Source organism: Gambusia affinis, linkage group LG01 (assembly GCF_019740435.1).
Source record: "Gambusia affinis linkage group LG01, SWU_Gaff_1.0, whole genome shotgun sequence".
Taxonomy (NCBI): domain Eukaryota; kingdom Metazoa; phylum Chordata; class Actinopteri; order Cyprinodontiformes; family Poeciliidae; genus Gambusia; species Gambusia affinis.
Window position 1 is genome coordinate 24,900,006 of NC_057868.1, and position 22,321 is coordinate 24,922,326.

Below are 22,321 nucleotides of genomic sequence, written 5' to 3' on the forward strand. Positions count from 1 at the left end.
CGGTTTAAAGTGAGTGGGGTGAGCGTGTGAGTGTGGAGAGCGAGAACATCTCTGTATGCCGGTCCATGTCTCTGGGCTCTGAAGGCGAGCGGGCCTGTGTTCAGGGTGGGAGGAAGAGGAGGTGGAGGTGGAGAGGTGCAGGGGATAACAGGTCCTGTTGGGAGAGAGGAAGAAAGCAGTGAAAAGAAGGAGAAGAAAAAAAAAAGGAAACAACACAGGGAGGGGTGAGAATATGGGAGAGGGTGAGGCATTGGACAGATGACAAATTGTGATTAATAAATGTGGTTCAGGACAGGAGTGTGGAGGGTTGTTATTAATAGAGAGAATTAGAGCGGCTGTGCAACTCAATCTGCACGCTGTCATTCTGCATCAGGCCCCATAATCAGAGCTTAATGAAACAGCTCTGCACCAGGATGTAGACACATCCTGCACCATGTATTCTTAACATGTCGGCAATAAGCACACAAACTCAGGTAAGTGAGGGTATGTTTACTGAATAGTAAACGTAAAACGACAAATAAATACTAATTAAAGTTACCAGCCAGACTTTCTACAATTTTTTTTTTTTTTTTAAAACATGTCACAGCCAGTTTTTATTTTTTAATGCTTCACTACTTTTTGTGGCTCTTCAGTCAAGAAAAAATGCTCACACATCTCACAAACCTCCCTCTGGCAACATCAGAAATAAGAGTTTTACTTAGTGTTTTTCTTGTTTTTTTTCCCCATCTTTGTTTCCTTTATTTTTGAGGATCCAAAAAAAAAAAAACAAAAAAAAAAAAAACATACTTTAGAACAAATCCACAAAATATAAAATTGCATCTTCCTGTGTCTTCCTGGCAGCAGCCAGTCTCTGCATGTTGGCATTTTGGATCATTTCGCTCGGCTTGTTTCGCTTGTTTTGTTTGAGGATTGTTGATACGCCTGGAAGAAAGACTGAGCCAAGCCAAGCCTACGTCATTATCATTATTCCACCTAACACCACAGGAAGGAAATCAGATATATTAACTGGTGGTCAGAAAGGAGATGTTCAGTTAACCTGAAATAGTTTTCGTTCAGACTGCATAGAGTGTGACTGTGCTGGCAACTTGTGTAACGTTTAAAAGTAGACTAGAGGTGGCAAATTAGAAATGAATGCAATCATACTTAAAAATGCATGCTGGAATAGAAAAATGTTCTTACTGGCTAAAGCTGGGGAGTCAAACAGTTTGCTTTACCTTTTCCATCTATGGCAGCATCCATCATTGCGGCATCAAATTCTGTCTCAAACACGTAAGGCTGCATCCCTGAAGCTCCAATGAAACTAGAATGCTCTAATATCAGGTTTTAGTGATCTACATAGATGCAGTGCAAATGACTGTTTTCAAAAAAAAATTATTCCTTAAAAGCCAACATGTATAATGACCAGCTGAGCTGATTCACAAAATAGCTGGCAAGTGATGGCAGGAGTTGTCTGTGAGGAAACATGGAAAGGAGTGACAGCCCACCAGCAGCAACTTGTTCTTTTTTAGAACTGCTGCCCTCTGTGTGTTGCTTAAACTGTAAATGATGATATGCCCTTTGCCCTAGAGCATGCACTCCAATGCTTAAAGAGATAGTTCAAGATTTTTCAAATTAGTGTCCAGTACAAATGTGACAATGCTCTAAAAGTATTTAAAAAGATTAATTCTTTTGATGTTTTCGAGACCAGAGGTGTTTTAAGACGACAGGAATAAGCTTGGCCCTCTTTTGGACAACCTTCAAAACTCACAAATTCCTTTATTGCAAAATATTACGCATATTTTTCATTACAACACAACAGATTCACCGCCTCTCCTAAGATCTGGTCTATTTGAAAGGCAAGCTGAATGCTGCTCTAGATGGGTAAGTTGAACTAGTGTGACTTTAATCAACCGTGCAGGCAAAAAAGCCAAAGCATTACAGATGCATCCAATGAGTAATGTGGCCATAAATAAGTTCTCCTTCTCTTTCTTGTTTATACAAAGGAGAGAGTGGAGAAATACTAGAGTCTAAATCTTGCATGCATGTGCACAAAACTAAGAGATTTATTCTCTGCATGTCATAATTCATGAAATTAATTATTAAGCAAACTAATAACTCAAAAAACCTAAAAACTGATTCTGCCCACTTGCTGTGTTAACAGTGGAGTCACTGTGAAGCCAGACATGATGGAGCATTGTATAGGGAAGAAGTACATTTCGCCACTGTAATGCAAGACACTGAAAGTTAGGTGAGTGTACTGCGGGGAACAAATCAGGAACAGGACAGAGAGAAAAAGAGAGGGAGACAGACAGCTGAAAGACATACGCATATTTCAATATTAATCACCTCAGTAATATTTTAACAGGCTCTAAAAATCCAATCCTGAGCATATTGCTTCTGACTGTTGGCAATGATTATCCACACCATGCTGCTCAGGATGTCGGAGGGCTGTTTTAGTGACCTAAAGGAACTTAACTGCAACTTTACTCCTAACAATGCCACTCGGAAACTTTTACGTCAAAAAACATATCTCTTCCCAAACCCTGAGCCCTCTTCAATTTCCCACAAAATCCAAGACATCCCTTTTGTAACCAGCTTGAAATGTGTTTATTGCTGACCTCTTCCTGGCTGGGAGGATAAGGTTGCGTGATCCCCACATTACTAGACCGGTGGCTGGGAGAGGTCGAGGAGGAGGTGATTGATGAAAAAGGATTCATCAATACTGTATGGAAACCTCTTCCTACTGCTATCACCATGTCAGCAATTAACATTTCTGCCTGTCAGACAGGTGACAAATTGCTCTAAGAGAAAGATAATATTTACAAAAATTGATGCCTATAGATGTTTTCTGACATTTATTGTGATCACTGGTGACCAATAAATAGAAAAAAAAAATCACTGATGTGAGCAATGTCTAACTAATGCAAGACTCCAGGGGGAGTGATGCATAAATGAATCTATACAGTGTCATAAAGTCCTGATGTTCAGTCATGATGGATTTTATTACAATGATTTGTTTTCTGGGTAACATCCATCCGTCCAATTTTTATACCCGGTTGTTTATTTATTTATTTAATTTTTTGCCCAGCTTACAAGTGGCGCTGATGCCTATCTCTGCTGTCATTGGCTGAGAGGCAGAGTTTACCCTGGACAAGTCACCAGGTCATGACGGTCCAACACAGAAACACACAGGTCAACCAACCACTCATGCACGTTCTCTCTCACTTACCCTATGAAAACAGAATTTCTGCAAGATGAATTTGAGACCTATTATGACCTTTTCAACATGGTTACAATTTAGCGGTTATGAAATATTTAGCCTAATGCTCACCCTTGACACCTGGAAACCACGTGACATGCTTCTTCAAGGTAGTCGATAGCAAATGACACAGTTAGTAAGCTTTAATTTGAATTGACGCAACATGATTAGGTCCGTCACTGTTTGCAGCAAGATGCTACAAGGCTGCAAGTTAAGTTTGTCGTGGAGAGTGAACTGTCTTCTGCCATCATCTGCTGAGGTAGCAGGCTGGTTATGTTCTGATGGCTATTCAGGGAGATCTAGAGATTATGGTGAAAATCAGTCACAAAACATTACAGACATCCTTGAGCATCACTATCACGAGACTGTCACACAAAAACAGTGTCTTCTGCCAGAAGCTTTGATAGAACTGCTGTAATACAGACTGCTACACGACTTCCTGCACAGCAATCAGCATCTACAACTGCTTGAAGAAACTTGGATGATATAAGTTACGACAAAATGTAATTTTCTTGTGGGATCAATAAAGTATTTTTGAACATAAATGAATAATGACTATTAATTTTTAATCAATCATAATTTCAAATGTAGTTTACAGCTGTGAGTTAATTCTCAAAATGGTAACTGTTTATGCATTTGTACACCATACCTTAATTAATTGGTAATTGATCAAATTTGTAGGCTTTAAATGTGTTATGAGCAAGATTGTCCAAGACTGTTTTTGTAAATACATGCAGGTGTTTGTGAACTCTTGATTTTGCAGATTAATAATAATAATTATTTTATTAAGTAGTGTTATAGTTGTGAGAATGTGTTATGTTTCTAATTTAAATTAGTTATTTTTTTATATTGAGAGTTATAATTGTGCATTTATGAATTCATATGTTATGTTTATAATATTATGTTAAATGTGTGTAACTGTTTTGGTAATATATATATATTTTTTTAAGGACATGGACCCCAGGAAGAGTGGCCATTGCTAAATCAATCTCTAATGGGGATCCAAAATAAACAAACAAATAAATAAATCAAAGTAATTTATTTGAATAAATCAGTTTGAGTGAAATTATCATCCAAATTCGTTACAAATTAAATATTTATTTTACTATCTCATCGTAGTTAAAATGACCAATTTTCTACCCAGAAATCTATGTAAATATGTATGAAAATTGATAAAGCAATAGACGAGCACCAACAGAACGCTTCACAATTAAACAAAGTATGATATTTTTAATAACTGCGCTATTATTTTTATGTTCTGTACATCTGCTTTTTCTGTGCAATCTCTTATTCTGATTTGTCTGTTATCATATTTCCTACTTTTAGTGTAAAAATAAAAAACATATTTTTCCTTTGATTGGCTGAAGCTAAAAATAGGAGAAAAAGCTAATTATTCCTAAATATACACTTTAAGGTAACTAAAATTCATTGAGCATAACTGTGTTAATTCATCTGTCATAAAGATTCCCTGTTAATAAAATAATATGATGAATTAGCCTCATAAAGCTGCTGTTAGTAGCAGAATAATGTGCTCCAAGTGCATGTTAATAGTTTGCCTTATCATGATCAGGAGCCACGCATCATCCTTTATTTATTTATTTATTTATTTATTTATTTATTTATTTTTTTATTTTTTCGTTTGTTCTCTCATTATGAAATGTTGCTGTAACTGCAGGGAAACATTCCACATGAAACCAAAACATGATCTTTGACAACTAATGGTGTTAAAACTCTTTTGTCCGTTCAGTCCACACAAGTCAGTGTGCACGTCTGTTTGTTTACTTCAGTGTGAAGGCACCACCAGTTTAGGATTTGGGGTAAGGGAGGGCATATTGTCTGGGGCAGGGTGTCTCACTAATGAGGCTGTATAGCTGTGGGATGCGAGTCACACACACAGACAATAGTCTGGGGACCATTTAGCGTCTCCTCTCCATTCCTCACACATCACGCAGAGGCAGCTTTTACTCAGCCACCATCCCATGTCCTCCCTTTGCCCGGTGCAGAAAAGATGAAAACATCCGCCTTCGTTTGGCAGCACAGTATCAAACATTTTTTGCTCACAGAGAAGTTTCCCTCTGACAGGTAAAAAAAACAAAAAACTAAACTAAACTAAAATAAAAATCGGGCAAACAACACAGCATCAGTTCACAGTTTGAGTAATTAGTTTACGGACAAATTGGATCAAAAATAATCATATGAAAAAATATAGAGGAACAGAAAATACATACTTCAAGCTTTATATAAAGTTTTTTTTTCTTTTGATAAATCTGACTCGGACTAGAACGGGGTAAATCTAGATGCTGATAGAATAGAGAGAGGCTGAGACAGGGGAGGGGTGAGGAGGAGAGATCTAACAGGTGTAGACCAGGACTGCTGCTGGACCAAACGCCTCGAACAGCGATACAGTGGACGGACACAGCGTGGACGGGAGCGTCAGGCGGCCGTGAGCTCCACACTTGGAAACGCGTCCCCACGGGCATTTTGTCTGCTGAACTGCCAGAAGTCACCGGGTTTTTGGACTTTTTAATTTGTTTGTGAAGAAAAAAAGAAAAGAAAAGAAAAGAAAATTGCGCTCTGATTTGGAAACTGGTGTCACTTACAGGGTAACTCCTGCGCACCTTGGCTCCACAGCTTTTCATTTTGGCGCTCCAGGGGTCGTTTGGTGAGACAGGTGAGGAAAAACTAATTAGATATTTGCCTTCAAGTTTAATTAGTTGAAGTATATGCTTTGTTTCGCAGATGTAACTCTAGCAGCATGCCGATTGAAAATCGAACACTTTAACAACAAGTTCACGCTATAAAAAGAATAAAAATAGAGACGTTTAAGTGCTCAATACATCTTTTCGAGAAACATTTGATTTAAATGATTTATATCACCTATAAATTTGTCTGAAAACAATCAAATCAATAAGTGTTTTATTTCTTTTTTTCATTTAATTCTTTTCAGATCCAGACATAGACAGAAGAAGAATCTACTTCACCACAATCTGTCGAACCAAGAAAACCAAATTAAATAATTTCAGAGAGAAAAGAGTGAGCTGTCCACAGATGATCGTGTCTGGAGAGATATCTGGTGACCTTTTTCTGTCTCGGCTCTGGCATTAAGTAAGACATCTACATGAAGCTCTGTGGAATCTTTTAAGAGAAATCTCAAAGGACATCTTTATTTGAAAAAAAAAAAAAAAAACTGGTCAATTGCTCTTCATCTGACACAGCCAATCATTTTGTTGCTTCCCTTTTGTTGAGTGGATTTCGGGGACAAACTGTTGCTACTGCGAATCTCATCAAACAGTCCCGCGTTTTGTAAAAGTGTGGGACAACAAGACAAATTGTGAGATTTATTAGTGAGTCGTCATAAACCTTAAGAACCTTTTGGGATTCATTTGTTTAAAAGATCTTGATGTGAGACTACTGGACATTTTTTAAAACTCTAATTGGATCTTTGCAGATGTATTTTTTATTCTTCCTGGCCGTGTGCCATTATAGGTTTTCTCTAATACTTGGCCAACCAATACTCTAATAACCCCAACTTTTATCCCCCCCCCAACATCTTTTCGCACCTTTTCATTCCAAGCTGGTTTCTGGAGAGATTTCATCCTGGCCGGCACTATTCCAGCCAAGGGGGAGGAGGACTTCCTCACACTGGCCGCTTCTCGGCTCAGCCGCAGGAAACGCGTGATCGTAGCCGCTGTTGGCGTGGCCATGGTTCTGATACTGTTGGTGGCTATTCCTCTGCTTGTTCACACAACCAAAGGTGGCAGTGCTGGGGCTACCGGGAGCCGATATGAAATGCTTGGAAGCTGCAGGATGGTGTGTGATCCGTACGCTACCTCTCAGCCTGGTCAGGAGCTCATAGCTGTGTCTCCACCCCCACAGGAATACTCTGGAAAGAAGATTAGGTCTGGACTTCGAGGGCCTCCTGGGAATCCGGGTCCTCCCGGGGAGCGCGGACCCCCGGGGGAACCGGGGAAACCGGGGCCGCAGGGACCCCCCGGTCCTGGTCCTGGGGGGTATTCTCCTTCAATCTACACCCCTAAAATCGCCTTTTATGCAGGGCTACGCAAGCAGCACGAGGGCAATGAAATACTAAAGTTTGATGATGTGGTGACCAATGTGGGCAACTACTATGAGCCAAGCACCGGCAAGTTCACCTGCCCTCTGCCTGGCATCTATTTTTTCACCTACCATGTACTAATGAGAGGTGGTGATGGGACTAGCATGTGGGCAGACCTGAGGAAGAATGGAATGGTTAGTAAAAGTGTGTGTGGGTGGACGTGAGTGTGTGTGTGTGTGTGTGTGTGTGCTAAGCAGAGGCTTAGTCTGTATGTAAATGCCACACAGGAACACACCGCAGATATCTTTTTTGATATCCTGTCTCATATTCACCTCTGCAACATTGAGCTTTTCAGATTCAGAGCACAATCCACTTAGCAAGTGGCAACATGACAAGCAAAGAATGAAACGGCAACCCTTCTCCTCATTAAGGGGGAGGACATGCTATACGGCCTTAAAATCTCAGCCTTCACATATTTGCATTCCCCCATGTGCCTTGGCTAAATGACAAGTGGCAGAATGCAGGCAAAAAAGAACAGTCTAATTACTGAGAATCCCACACAGAAGCTTGATTATCACCTAAACACAAGTGCAAAAGAGCACAGGAGACATGTCTGTCAGAATGTGGACAGTCGAGTTTGCACCTCGGCTAAGGAAATAATGAATTTAATATCGACAGTCCACTCATCCACTGCCTCGTTCCCCAGACACTAATTAAAGACAGAGGTGGTGCTGGGAAGGAGAGCAGTGGAGATCACAGGGATTTCATCTGAGAAGTCCAGATTTAAGAAACATTCTTCTAGTTCATGTTGCTTTGTACATTCATTTATCCATCAAGGACTCTAAATGTAAGTCATTTTTTTTGCTCAGACCTTACTTTGCAGGCATGAGATGCAATGGGCTTCACCTGGTGTACCTACGTACTAAAATGTGCAAGAGCATCCCTCAGTACTTGATTGTGGAAGTTTATTTGACTACAGACATGAAGGTGCATTTAAGGGCTTCCAGTCTAATATGCCGCATTGTCATTCAAGTCATTTTAGTCTGCTAAATAATTCATTCATCTTGGATTAGACGCCCCCTCCCTCAAACGGCAGCTGTACCTTCCTTCCCTAACCTCATCCTCTCTTGTTCATTGATTCTCCATTAATTATCTTTCGCTCAGCTCAATTATTTAACCTTACCCAGGTCCTCGTGACAACCGTCGGGTGGCTTCTTTAAACACTTCTGCTAAATAGAGTGCACTCTTAACGGGGACAGACCCAAGCACAACTGCAGCTGGATGAATATGGAGTGCAGATGAAATTCTGCAGAATGCACGATCATGTTTAAAGCCCACAGGCAGTGGGGGTACGATGCCCGAGGCCAGTCGGTGGCTTGGGCTTAGTAAATGGGGCGTGTGTTTGACAGGTTGCATTCCTGGCCACAGAATCAAAGAGACTTGTTTTAACCATTGCCGTAGGTGCTCCAGCTTTATTGAATATTGTCTCTTGCTGTGCCTTTCAAAGGATCACCCCTTGGCACAATTTGGCCATTTGCATTTTCTACCTGTGTTGTTAAATATTTGCACGTTTAACAGGTTGGGTCATTTTTATTCAGTGCTCCGTTGAGTTCCCAAGTTTATCCTGAATATATTCTGCCACAGTGAGGACGTGCCGACGTGGGCCGATGACCATGGGCGGGGCGGAGGACAATAGATGACTTAATGGAGGTTTGGAGACAGTGGGCTGGTAGACGAGGCATTTGGGAGGCGTGTGTTGAAGGCCAGGATGAGATCAGGCAGGATGACCGATGAACACCCACTCAACACGTAGCGGCTTGACAAGTGATCAAGGTTGACCAAAAAAATTAATAAATAGCTGGGGGAGAAGAAAGTTATTTTCTAAAGTCTCTACATGTGTGAGAGGAGTAGCTCGGTGTTTCTTAGTCTCTTCTGAAAAATGAATTTAAATCACATTCAAATCAAATCAAAATGATTTCCCTGAATCCTGAAACAACAAAACAACAGTTTTTGTCTGGCATCAGATATTAGTGTAGAAAAATATTTAATTGATGAATAATACAAAATTCAAATAGATAAAAAGCTAAAACTGATTTAAAAAAAGTATTCACATATCTCATAATCTTAAGAGCTTAACACGGTAAGACGGAGGATCTGGTGGATCCGTTAGAATAAACCAGTTCTGGTTATACTGGTCGATATGATCTGTTTCTTGATGCTTGTCATAATTTGATGTGATCTTAATGCTAAGAAGCAATGAAAATACAAATGTATGTTTTCTCACCTATGCAGCACAGGTTTCATAATTCTTACATTCTGTTTAAACAAATCTTTATTCATTATGAAATGATCTAGTTGAGGACTGACAAGTCAAAATATGACTATAGTAGGTCAAATGTAGCCCAGAATAATAATAATAATAATAATAATAATAATAATAATAATAATAATAATAATAATAATAATAATAATAATAATAATAATAATAATAAAACAAATACACTTTAAGTTCAGCACTAAATACCTAGATTAGCATAACCAAACACACTTGACAGTATTTTTTATTTATTTGAACTCTGGATAATTTAATCAGCTTGAGGAAACCGATTTGTTGCCTAACAGACATAATAACGTTTTTCTATGTACGTTGTGGTGCCCCACATGGTGTGGCGCCCTGTGCAGAATGCCATATGACCTACATAAAACACTGCCACTCCCTGTTAACCACATCACATGCTCGTGACATTTAAGTTGTGATTTTGTGCGGATACTTGTACTGTTAGGAACCGTTGCGCTTCTTTCCTTTGGTTCCCTATAGATCCAGTATCAAGTTGCCCCCCCTCTCACCGTGTAAGACCAACCTGCTCGATGTAACCTCCACAAATCACTGCACCACAACATTGCTTCAGGGCCAGGGGATTTCTCATCGAAGGGGGAAATCTTCAACCGCTTCCATGTTTGTAATTGACCTGTGAGCGTCTGATTGACAGAAACATCCTGTTCTCGTTGGGCGTATTTACAACCCTGTATGTTCTCTGCTCCGCTATAGACAAAGAGGCCGAAGATGATAGATGGGTGTGTTTCGTTAGGACATCTAATGGCTCAATATGGATTTCATCTTTCTCCAAATGAATAGCCCTTAATATTTCTCATTGCCTCAACTGATGATATGAATGTGTTTAATTACTCTGCTCCTAATATCCTGTCTTGATATATGACTTGTAAATGACTTAATATTTCAGGTTAGTACCAGATGTTATTAAGACAGTGTGTGATCGTGTTGGCATGCTTCTCGAGGCATGAGGAGATGATAATACGTCATGTGTACCTTCTCAACTGCACATCCCACATTCTCCTCATTAGCTGAGCTGCTAATCCAGTTATTTATAATAATAAAACTCACTTCTGAATTTCTATGTTAAACACTCTCAAGGCAAGATGCTATGTAGACAAATAGATACCGGCTCTGCTCTCATTTAATCTCGCCCATGTTTTTTTCAGCTGTCACAGGTCTCTTTTAATAGCCCTGCTAAAGGTCAAGTTATTTCACACGGTAATGTTAAAATGTCATCACTTGCTGTAATGACCGGTACCTGGATTAACTTTCCCCAGTAAGGAGACATAGTTAGGCTGCAGGTGGAATATAATTAGACTCAAAACAGACAGAGTGTGAGATACAGAGAAGAACTGTGACAAGGCAAATACTGTCTTTTTAGTTCATATAAAGGTGCAGCTTAATAAAGTAAAAAATATCTAGCAATTCATTTCAAAAAGTAAAATATGAGTAAATTCATTACATACAGAGTGATATATTTCAATGACCAATTAAAACTAACATCTACATCTGCAGAATAAAACAAATTCCTATTGTCATTGCAATATCAGTGTTTGCAATGTCACAATCTCAAAAGACTGCTTGGATGTCTTTTGAGATTATAAATATATATATTTTTAATTACACTTATGTGGTGGGTGAATTTTAAGTGTCTATACGCACAACTGATAAGGTTGTTTGCTGCTAAGGTTAGGATGATGGGAGAGCGAACAGAGGGAGGACAAACTATTACCTAGGCTAGCAATACGGATTAATAAAATATTAATATCAACTATATTGCAATATTGGATTTAAACATAGAAAAACCTGATACAAAAGGGCTGTGTCCGAACATGTTGATGAAAAATTAAGTGGAAGGACAAACTGTGGTAGGACACACAGCACACAAAAAAGAGGGATAACTTTTGCTTTGAGAGGATTTTGAATCAAATCTCATTGGAGAGTCTGAAAGAGATTTATGAGGCATGAATTGTTTGGAGTGAAGCTTTAAGAGCCACCACACACAGACACATCAAAAACATCAAACTGTTTTATTCCTTAACTTAAGGTTTTCCTGAACCAGCGTTTACGCCAGAAGCATCTTATCAAGGGCATGGAGAAAAACACACTTGATGGCTGCTTAATGGACCAAAGTCCTTATTAAGAAGAGAGTTAATTATTGCCATTATTTGAAAATTATGGCTCAGATTATGGAGGAAGAGTGGCGAGGGACAGAAACCAAGTTGCTTGAAGTCCAGTGTGTAAGTTTTACAGTCAGGGATGGCTTGAGGTGCTACATCATCAGTTGCTGTTCTTTGACTGTGTATTATAAGTCGGTGAAGATGTCCACCAGGAATTATTAGAGCACTTTATTCTCCTTTAAAGATGCTGATTTCATTTTCAACCAGGACTTACTACCTGCTCACACTGTCAAAAGTACAAGTTCCTGTCTCTGTGACCATGTTATCAGTGTGCTTAATTGGCCAGGAAACTTCACTGAGCTAATCTCCACTGGGAATCTATGAATTATTATCAGAAGGAAGATGAAGGGCATCAGATGCAGGCAGGTTGAAAAGCTGAGGCCTTCTATAAGAGCATCCAGGGCTTCCTAAACAACTCAGCAGAACCAGTGAGCCTGGTCACCTCTGTGCCACCCTATGTTGATACAATAATTAATACACAATGATCCTTGCCCCCCTGCACTTTACATATTACGGAAAGTGCATGGACATACCTATCAGTAGGCCAGAGTTTCTGTATTAATATCAATTTTATTGCTCTTATGGTACAAACTGCTCTGAGAAACTGAACGTTGGGTTTCCATCAGGTGGAAGGCTTAATCATCAATACTGACAAAGCTAAACATCCGACTCAGAATAATATGCCCTTTTTCATGAAAAGGGTGAAATTAATTATAAAAAGTAAGGGAGATTTTTGCCTAAGATAATAGTGAGATAATAGTCGCAGACCAATATGTTGCTGAATGGCAGGTAATAGCAATCCCAGGCACGGTTCAGTGCCTAAATCGCTTGTCACCTTGTAATCCCAGGGCTCCCAGTGGAGAGGCAAAGCCTATTTAATAAATATTCTATTTCCACAACCTCACCGCAGCCTCTTCCCAAACCTCCTGCTATGTGCTCGGGTCCCTTAGGTAAGTTTAACGGCTACTTTTCTATTGTCTCCACTTTAAGAGGTCGGTATATCACTGCGAATGAACCCTGTCAGTTTTATTACCAGTGGAGCCCAGCACCACGGATAACAACAAGACTTCATACATCCCCGCATCTCCCTGGTCTCACAAAAACAGCCTCGCTTGATCAGTCTGTTACTCCAGGCCCCCCTTTATCAACTTTCTGGCCCGTATTTTTCCCTCCGCCTTCCTCCACCGCTTTACTTTGTCTATTATCCCTGTCTGCGTTTTGCGCAGTGACTCTGCTTGTGGAGGAAACAACACGGCAGCCGCTCCTCGCTCCTCCACCCTCTTGCTTTTCTCCTTCCTTTCGTCTGTGGCCGTCTCCTCCCAGGCGTGTTTACAGGAAGCTCGGTAATGAAAGGACTAGGAGGAGACAAAGACAGCCACAGGCAAGCCCTGGGGGCCCCTGCCTCATGGCTCACAGCCCTTCCAGCTCCAGGATCAGCGCTGTGTGTTTCCTGGTTCACATGGATCAGTCTGTCTTCCAGCCGTATCCGTCTCCTCTGTTGGCTTCCTGTCCTAATCCCAGCACATCTCCCACACGACTTTCTGTCTGGTAGCTGCATTAATTGATGGTCAGCGTTACTCCTTCAAACACAGGAAGAGTCAGCTACAACACCAACTCGTCTAACGTATGCTCAAAAAAAGCGAAACATCTTTATTGATGAAGATTATATTGATCATTGTGATAGAAAAGAACAACTCTTAGATCATTAAAAAACGCCCTAGTGGGGCCGAAGATCTTCGCACACCTACTTTGAGTTGGGCCAAAATAATGAGCATGGTGACATATGCGTGCTGTCCATAAAAAGTCACAACAAGCTGATCGCTGTCAGAAGCAGCCAGAGATGCAAATGTGATATTGGCTGTCACTACTTGTGTCAAGCAGAACAATTTAACCTTTACAGATGAAAATGTATCTGCGTTGTTGTTTGGGGGATGATCTCATGGAAACACAAATCTTGCAGCAGTAACAAACATCCACCTATTCTCTGATGGTGCTTTCTATAAAAGCCATGCAACAGCACATGCGGCTGATGCAGAGAGACAGTTTGACATTTTTTAAGGTGAAGATTTTCATAAAACTGTAAAATGACAAATGCTAACTGTGCTCTTTGCTTTCTATTTGATTTTAAATTTAAATATCATCACAACATCCAGCAGCTTTTACTCAACAGCAGACATGGGCTCACCCATTCATTAACCTTGACTAAATACAGAAAACCTTTCCAAAGAAAGAGTGACTCATACCCTCATGCTGTAGTTCACAACTGACAAAAAATTATTACTACACCAAGACAATAAGAAAAAACAACAAAGAAATGTAGGACTGCATTCTTTCACTTTAATAAGGTAAATGTGCAGGAGCCTTCTTAGTTTTAAATTGAAAGTGATTTTCACATCTATTTTCTACAAAAGTGTGTTTTTCATTGACATTGTCGAGGAAGTGGTGCAAAATGAACTCTATGCTGCCGAGTGTTACTTTTCAGTAATGTCGTTCCTCTGACTGGAAACCCTAGAAATATTTTGTTCTCAAGACGTGTTTCACACAGAAATTTGGTGATGGACAGCATGCGGCCTCTATTTCCTGCATCGATAATCATAATTTTTTACGTAAATAATTGTCCAATACAAACATACCACTCGCACAAACAGTGTGAGAGTGAAGATATTTCATGATGATAGATGTCAGGCCACCAGTTATCCTCAGCCTGCACGAATAACTGAACTTGATTTATACACAATGAAGACACCAAGGGAGTTATGTGCGGCAGGCAGCATATTAACTGCCCACTGGGCAATGTGTGATGTAGTCAATGTTGCTTTCTGCCCATGGCAACGTTTCCTGGGGAGCACCTTAAGGCAGAAGCAAAGCTAGAAAAAAGTGCACTTTTATTGACTTTTCCAGATCATTTTTGCATGTAGCTCCACTAACTTTGGCCCTTGGTAGGCTCATGTTCATAGGTGGCAAATAATATTGAAGTTGGCATCTGAGTCAGAGACTATGATTTAGTGTTGAATTAACAGTGTGAGAGTGAAGAAGTTATTGTTGTTTTTAAAGAGTCTGAACTGCATTTGACCATCTCTAGCTTACAAAGGTACATGCTTGGACTGTTCATACTTCAACTGGATATTCTACACTGATCAGAGATTCCTAAAATGTACTTTGATTGACTATAATGCTTCTGATAAGAATCTTGCATAATAAAATGTTGTTTTTGCAGTGTTATGTTGTGTGGGTCAGTAGTGGAAGAACTACCACTGACTGCCAGAATGTGTGACGGCTGAGTGTCCCCAAATGTCAGCACCGACCTTCATACTTCAGTAGACAGGATGAAGCTCAGATAAAAAGTGATGAAACCAGCTCAGTTACCTGACAGTATTCAGGACTAAAGAGTGATGTATTCATATGATGATTTGGCCTCTTCAGCTTGATGCCTAATTGATATCAAAGGTAAATTTAAAAAAGATAACAGCAAGCTTTAGTTTTATGCTACACACTAAACAACATCAGTACTGAGAAAATAGTTTAAAATGATCTATTCTGCTTCTGTGGAGAGAAGCATAAACTTGGGAAGCCAGGTGTTTATTTAAAGAGTTACCTCTGGGATTCCATTTTTAAAAATAATTTAAAATGGATGGGAACCAGTAAACATCACGTTGTACGTTGAACGAAGCATCCACAGCCCATATCTCATTTTATAATTCATAATGATCCCAGATTATGTTCAGCCAATAAAGCACAACCTTAGGATTGATAAATGGTGAGCAGCTCGTCCAGACAGGGACAAAAATGAATTGCTGCAGTGAGGAAGGAGCACATTTATTTTTTAGTTACAGTAATTCAGGCTTTGCTGCTCTGTGACTGACTATTTTCAAATTGATATGTACTCGTTGGGGAGTCCCTGTGACGGGACTGACATGGCGGTGGTTGAATTGCAGATCATATTCTGTGGCTGTCATGGAGATGTGCGTTGCTTGTCTGGCGGCTGACATAGATTGAGTGCTCCCTGTCCAGAATGGACAAAAAGCCAGACACAAGGCCACTGATGGCTGACATATGTCTGATGATTGGAGATGCAACAACAAAGTTATTTCTGATTTTTAGGAGCGTGACTATGTCTTGTAAATTTCAAGGATTAAATCTAATCATACCGAATGAAAAAAGTTACTGTCAAAGTAAATATTTTAAACTGAAATGACACATTGTTTCTCTGGGATTATGATACTCCTAACACTTCCTTTGGGTAAAATGTACCCTGTGTATTTTTAAATTCATGCTTTAGCTTTTTTTTTTTTTTTTTTTTTCTTTTTTTTTTTTTTTTAGAGTTTATCAGCATATGTTTAACAACACAATGGTTCGTTTTTCGAACTCTCACTTATTAAATGGGAAAGACAAGAGAACAGCCATTCAAGACACAACAAGTCCTCTCTTCATATTTATATCAGAACCTAAAACCATAGTAAAGCAAAACTCTTAAAATTTTAAGATTAAATTCTACTCATGCGTCAGTGTTAGTCAGACATATTTGACTGAAACTATGGCCCCAGTCAAGTTTTATGTCTAAATTTCAGCAAAAAATTACCAAAATTAACATGAAAAGTCTTTAAAAGATTATAAAAATGTCTGGCCACTTGAGGGAAAAAAATAAGGGAATACAGAAAGAGTAAAGCATCAGACATAGCACTGTTTGTGCAGACAAGATAGTATTATGAAATCAGCGATATTAAAAATTGTGCTATAAAATTTGCAATTACGAAATGCAGTTTTTTACACCGCTGTTTCCACCTTGTTACATTGACCTGCTTAAGTCCAGATTTGACAGTCTCTCCACACCTGAGAAGGCTCAGCACTGTTCCATGTTTTCTTAATTTGTGGATATTTGACCCCACTGCGGTGTGCTGGAATCTCACATTAGAAATGTGTAGGTAACCAGACTATCAATGACTTTTTTCTGCCCTTCAGTTTCTGTATCTGCGTTGCATTTGAGATATTCTAGCATATTTTTAGTTGTCAGTCTTGCAGCCCAGGGTTTGGCTATTGAAACTGAACTCGGATTTTCAGAAACATTTGGTTAATCAGAGTTAATTTATGAATTAACTATGAGTTAGTGCTTACTACTAATCTTGGTATCTATTTTCCTTTAAAACAGACAAAAGTCATTTGGAAACTGCAATTGTGCTTAGATCATACTATTTAAGTAAAACTATGATGAATGCTTTTTTCTCTATAAGTCAAGCCTATTATTTACATATATATTTAAAAAAATGACACCTGACAACAGCATATAGCATGTCTGACTTGATTGTTTTTAGAAAATACGCATAAAATAACATGTATTCAAAACGTGTTTGTTGTTAAACGGTAACTTACTTGAAGCTCTTGCGTCTCTGCACTGAGTAAACCCAATTAAATGTGTTAACAAACAAGTAAAGATCCACTGCTGCTTGGTCAATAAGATCCAACCCGCGGAGCATGCAAATGTGAAACTGTCGACCCCATTCAATATCGTGCCCATCGAGCTGGTCCAGCATCATAAGCAACAGGTCAATATTTGATGTGGATAGTGATGCCGTTTATTGGCTTAGGCTGTTTCCCAACAGACAACCTGTTGTCCCCCTGTGAGCAACCTTGTCTCAGAACCCAATCACATGTCCATCCACGGGTCTTATCCCATCCAAATGAAATCAATACACAATTGAGTATCTGTGCTCATCTGTCCGGTCACAGGTCACAGTCCCATCAATCCGCATAACTGTCGTTAGGGCAAGCGATGTCGGACTCGTCAGGCTCTCGTTTGAAGGTTGCAGTAATTGGTTTAAAGGCAGTCTGAAATGAACCGAATGAAGCGCTAGAACAGGTACAAGTGTTCATTTTGCTCTAACTGCCTGTGTGCATGTCCTCCACCAGGTAAGAGCAAGCGCCATCGCTCAAGACGCGGACCAGAATTATGACTACGCCTCGAACAGCGTGATCCTGCATCTGGACGTCGGGGATGAGATTTGCGTGCAGCTGGATGGAGGGAAAGTACACGGAGGAAACCAGAACAAGTACAGCACCTTCTCTGGCTTCCTTATCTACCCAGACTGAAGCTAAATTTACATTCAAAGGAAGGAAAAAAAAAACAAAACAGAACCGTAGAAGAGGTTCACGTGGACATGTACAGTATGGATGCAAATAAATGCACATGCAACAATATCCACACACATGCATGTAAGCCAGCACACATGCACACACCTACATAGACGTGTTGTGAGATTACAATGGATTGCAACGCGATAAATCTGATAGAGTGACAATTAAATCCAGTGGTGAGGTACTGAGCCAATGATAATCAGCAACAGCATTTATTGGAACACTTTTTGTGCAAATATAGATATCAGGATATACAGGACAACTTAAAATAACTATTTAACACCGAGGCTCAGAAATATCTAAAGTATTTTAATGTAATCTATATTAACGTACATGGTGAAAATGATGATACAATAAACACCATATGTCGGATAGTTGAAATGCAATAATGGTGTTGATAACATGAAATTTTGAGGTGAATGCATATTTAATCATCTCTGATTTCAATAATTTCTGATTTTATGGTCGGCATCTGCTTCAGAGCACATCACAGCAAAGCATACCCAGAATGACTTACACTTCTGTTGTAATAAATTAGATCCTTTTGAGATTGGATCTGAAATGAGACAAAACTGATAGACAAATGTTGTCATAATCTTAGATGTAGCAACAAAGAGTGCCCTTCACATTTGCCTCCACTGCTGGTAAAGATGTACAAAACACTTCAAAATAAATTGATTTTTACTGCAGAAGCAATGCATTCATACTGAAATTGTTTTGAAAAAAATCTAACCATCAATTTGATTAAATTTATTTAGTGGGGGGGAAAAAAATCCTTCCTAATTTGAAAATCACTTGAGCTACAATTTCTATAAATTAAATGTTTATGATGTATTTATTTAATGTGTATTTTACATTTAAATTTCTCAAAGTGCAAAGGATCTTCTATTGGTAATCCATAAACATTCTTGGCTCCCCAAGTATATAAACATAACCCATTGCATACCTTTTTCTGTTAGGGATTCCTCCAAACAGGAAAGAAAAGAAAACAACTTCATAAATCTGAAAATTCAAGAAATAGCTTCCACTCAGTTGCCAAAATAATTAAAGGTTTAAGACAACTGAGACTGGATCAAAGAACGCTCTCTGAAATTATGCTTCTGCAATAAAGTAAAATAAAATAACCTTTTATATCATTTGCATCATGCATTTGCATACAGCAGTGTGTTAAAAGACACATTGCTCTATTTTTCCAAGTGTCTAAATCAGACAAAGCCATTTGTGTTTTAGGTCAGTCAGGATTACCACAATAATGTCTATTTAATGAATGTCATAATGATTAGAGAAATGATTTTCAGAGGATTCATTATCACTTCCTTCTAATTCAGAAGTTTATAGTAAAATTACTATGCATTTCAACATTTTGAGAAAGCTGAAAAGGTTATTGCTCCGAAAGCATCAACAAGGCTAATTGGAAACCTCTAGGTGAAATGTGAGCAAACCTGGGGATTTATTTTTGAAACACTACCTCTGTGACATGAAGGGAAAACAAATCAAAACATATCTCCCAAGATATTTGGAAAATATTTATGTGCCTCCACAGGTGAGTTATATGCATGTATAAACAGTGTGCAAATATCGAGTCAAGATACAGTTCAACAAGGAGACGGATTATGTGTAAAATGCGCCTGTTGCTCATAAAGGCTGAAAAGTCCTTCAGAAAAGAAGAAGTCAGAAATCCAAAATCAATGTAAACAGTTATTAGATTTATGTTTGTCTGCATATTGGGTCAAAGAGCTCAATATTTTTAGACCTGTGTCCTGTGGTCTGATGAAATAAAAACAAATATTGCATTATGCTTTTGGCAATACTTTGGACAAAAATTTTGTTCAAAAAGAGAACATCGTATGGGGGTTTAGCATCACATTGTGTTTTACAACAAGAGGAACTTGTGAGAGACAATATAAAACATAAAACAGATACAATATTAGATAAAAAAAATATTGAAACTGTCTCAAAACATTTAAGTCTGAATCCTAACAGGTATCTTGAAATGTAATATAATCCTGTGCAAATCACCAAAGTAATTATGAAGTAGTCATCACAAAGCATTTATCTTAGACACACAGATTTGTGTACAAAGCTGAAAAGGTGTTAGAGGGCCTTCAAGTCAGACTCGGTTCTGTCAGGATGAAAGTGCTAAACCTCTGAATTTGAAGAATGTGAAAAAAAAATCTTAACTGTACTTGGCTTTTTATCAAGTCAATATAAATGTGTTAATCCTACCCGAGCTAAAACATAACTTATTTTTTTTTTGCTGTAGCTACATCTTTATCAGGAGTGTCAAAAACTTTAGAATGGCACTAAAAAGAAAAACCCCAAGAACATATCATGTATTGTGTAAATATCTTTTTTTTTTATTCTTTGCTGAGTACATTATGTGAGTGAGAGTATTTGTGTGAGTGAATAAAAGTCACATGTGCAGTGTTTTAAATAGTGTATCAGGCATTACAGATATTTGCAATGACTGTTTTACTTCCATTACATGTAAACACACCAACTTTGGGATGGGCAGTCCGGATTTAGAAGGTTGAGTGACCAATTGCTATTAAAACACCCGTAACAACTCTACCTGTTTCCGCGTGCTATTTTTAACCTGGCAAAGATCAGCGCAGAACACCGACATGCACATTCAACATGGCCACACAACCCTCCAGCCCTCAAGCTCAGTTTTATTCGAGGCGACCATTTGGACTCACTAGTGTCGATCGGGACAGTTGTATGAACCGAGGGCAAAGATCGAAGCTGACCACAGCCTCTGCCTGCAGCAGAATGGATTTTCAATACATCTCAGGATACAATCTAAGACCCAAACACCAGCACAGCTTTTATAGGCCTCAGCTTATCATGCACCCCAGATCAACAAAGTCCAGACCACTGATACCTTTTAAAGGTAACACTACATAGAGATCAATTTTACAAACAAATTGGTTCAGAGTTCGATAAGCCTGGAAATTTATTATAATTATTGTAAAAACGAAAGAAAGAAGAAAACACAGGAGGAAGAAAACCATGGAATGGGTTCAACATTTTTGCAAATATTTTGTCAGGTTTGTTCATTGACAATTTTGTATATAATTTATAAATGTTGTGTTTGTCTCACTCTCTTTTGTACACAAGCACAAAATCTCTTCTTCAGCATCTCCACTGTGTGACTAAGCCCTGCATACATTGAAAAAAATTATAAATAAGTATGCAGAAAAAAAAACAAACAATGTATTTGCAACTATTACAGTGACATTTTAACTGCCTCAAAAATTTGAAGTTGTCATATTAAAATATTCAAGTTGACATCATTTTCTATTTGGTTGTTAACCTGCCAGCTAAGCTTTTTTTTTATTTTTTTAAATTAACTAATTTATTGTAGCCAATAAGGAGTTTTTGATTGATCAGTTTGGTTATTATTGTAATAAAAGAAAAACGATCCAAAAAAAGTTAAACGAAAATATGACTTTCCTTAAAGTCATATTAGTTCACAATTTTAACTAACAGGGAAAAGAAACATCAGATAATTCTGAGTAATACATTATTCAGTAACATTTATGTTTGTAAAGTCTTGCACTGATTCCTTGTATTGCTGAAATAAATTCCTTTGCATTTTTAAAACGGTTTACACAATGTGATAAAATTTATATCACATCTGTCACCAAATAACTGAGTCAAATCCCACAAGGACTCACAGATTCATCTGTGTGTTTATAGAGAAATGAACCCACATCATCCTCTTAAAATCAGGCAGAATGCTCAAATATTCTCTCCGTCATAAAGGAATTTTATAAAATATTAATAATAATAATCTAATTAGAGTAGAGTTGGTGTCATTCCTGAAGTGAAGGATTTGGAAAATCTGTTGCTTCTGAGCAGGAAAAACACACACATACACACAAAAAAAAAAAAAAAAAAAAAAACGAAGAAGGATGAAGGCACACCAAGCCTGGGCCCAGCCCACGGCTTTCTCTCCTGGCAGATTCCAGTTGAAAGTTAATTGGACGGGGAGAGGTCTGAGACGGGCTGCGCCGAGGCCCATTAGTGATTCCCCTGTCGAATGCAGAGCCACGAGGATCACAGACTCACAAATAGGAGGATTAAAATAATCAATAGCCTTGACTTCTATCGACCACACAGACACACACAGTAATTAGTAGAGAACCCATTCAGTGGTGGACTATGGCACCCTCCCGAACCTTAAGCACCACACAACCTCACACACAATCTCCACTGTTCGACGGCGGTGGTGCCTAATGAGGGGAAATAGTTGTGACTGCTTGAGAAGAAAATGCAGGAAAAGGTCATGAAACCACAGAACAGCCTTGTACTGCTTATGTTAACGCCTTTGTATCCAAGAAAATAAAATTATGAAAAAATAAAATTAAATCCTGTAACAT

General features: G+C 38.7%; 1 protein-coding gene across 1 annotated transcript; it reads left to right on the forward strand.

Annotated features, from left to right (window-relative positions):
• Positions 1-5,426: 5,426 nt before the first annotated feature.
• On the forward strand, positions 5,427-21,182 carry LOC122838022 (complement C1q-like protein 4). The gene is made up of 3 exons (XM_044128314.1): positions 5,427-5,909; positions 6,186-7,486; positions 17,712-21,182. Exons 2-3 carry the CDS (start codon positions 6,941-6,943, stop codon positions 17,889-17,891), a joined length of 726 nt encoding a protein of 241 aa, XP_043984249.1. The 5' UTR covers positions 5,427-5,909; positions 6,186-6,940; the 3' UTR covers positions 17,892-21,182.
• Positions 21,183-22,321: the final 1,139 nt, after the last annotated feature.

Coding starts and splice junctions, on each gene's coding strand:
- LOC122838022 (XM_044128314.1), top strand. CDS start 6,941: ATGGTTCTGATACTGTTGGTGGCTATTCCTCTGCTTGTTCACACAACC. Junction 7,487..17,711: donor ACCTGAGGAAGAATGGAATG/GTTAGTAAAAGT, acceptor GTCCTCCACCAG/GTAAGAGCAAGCGCCATCGC.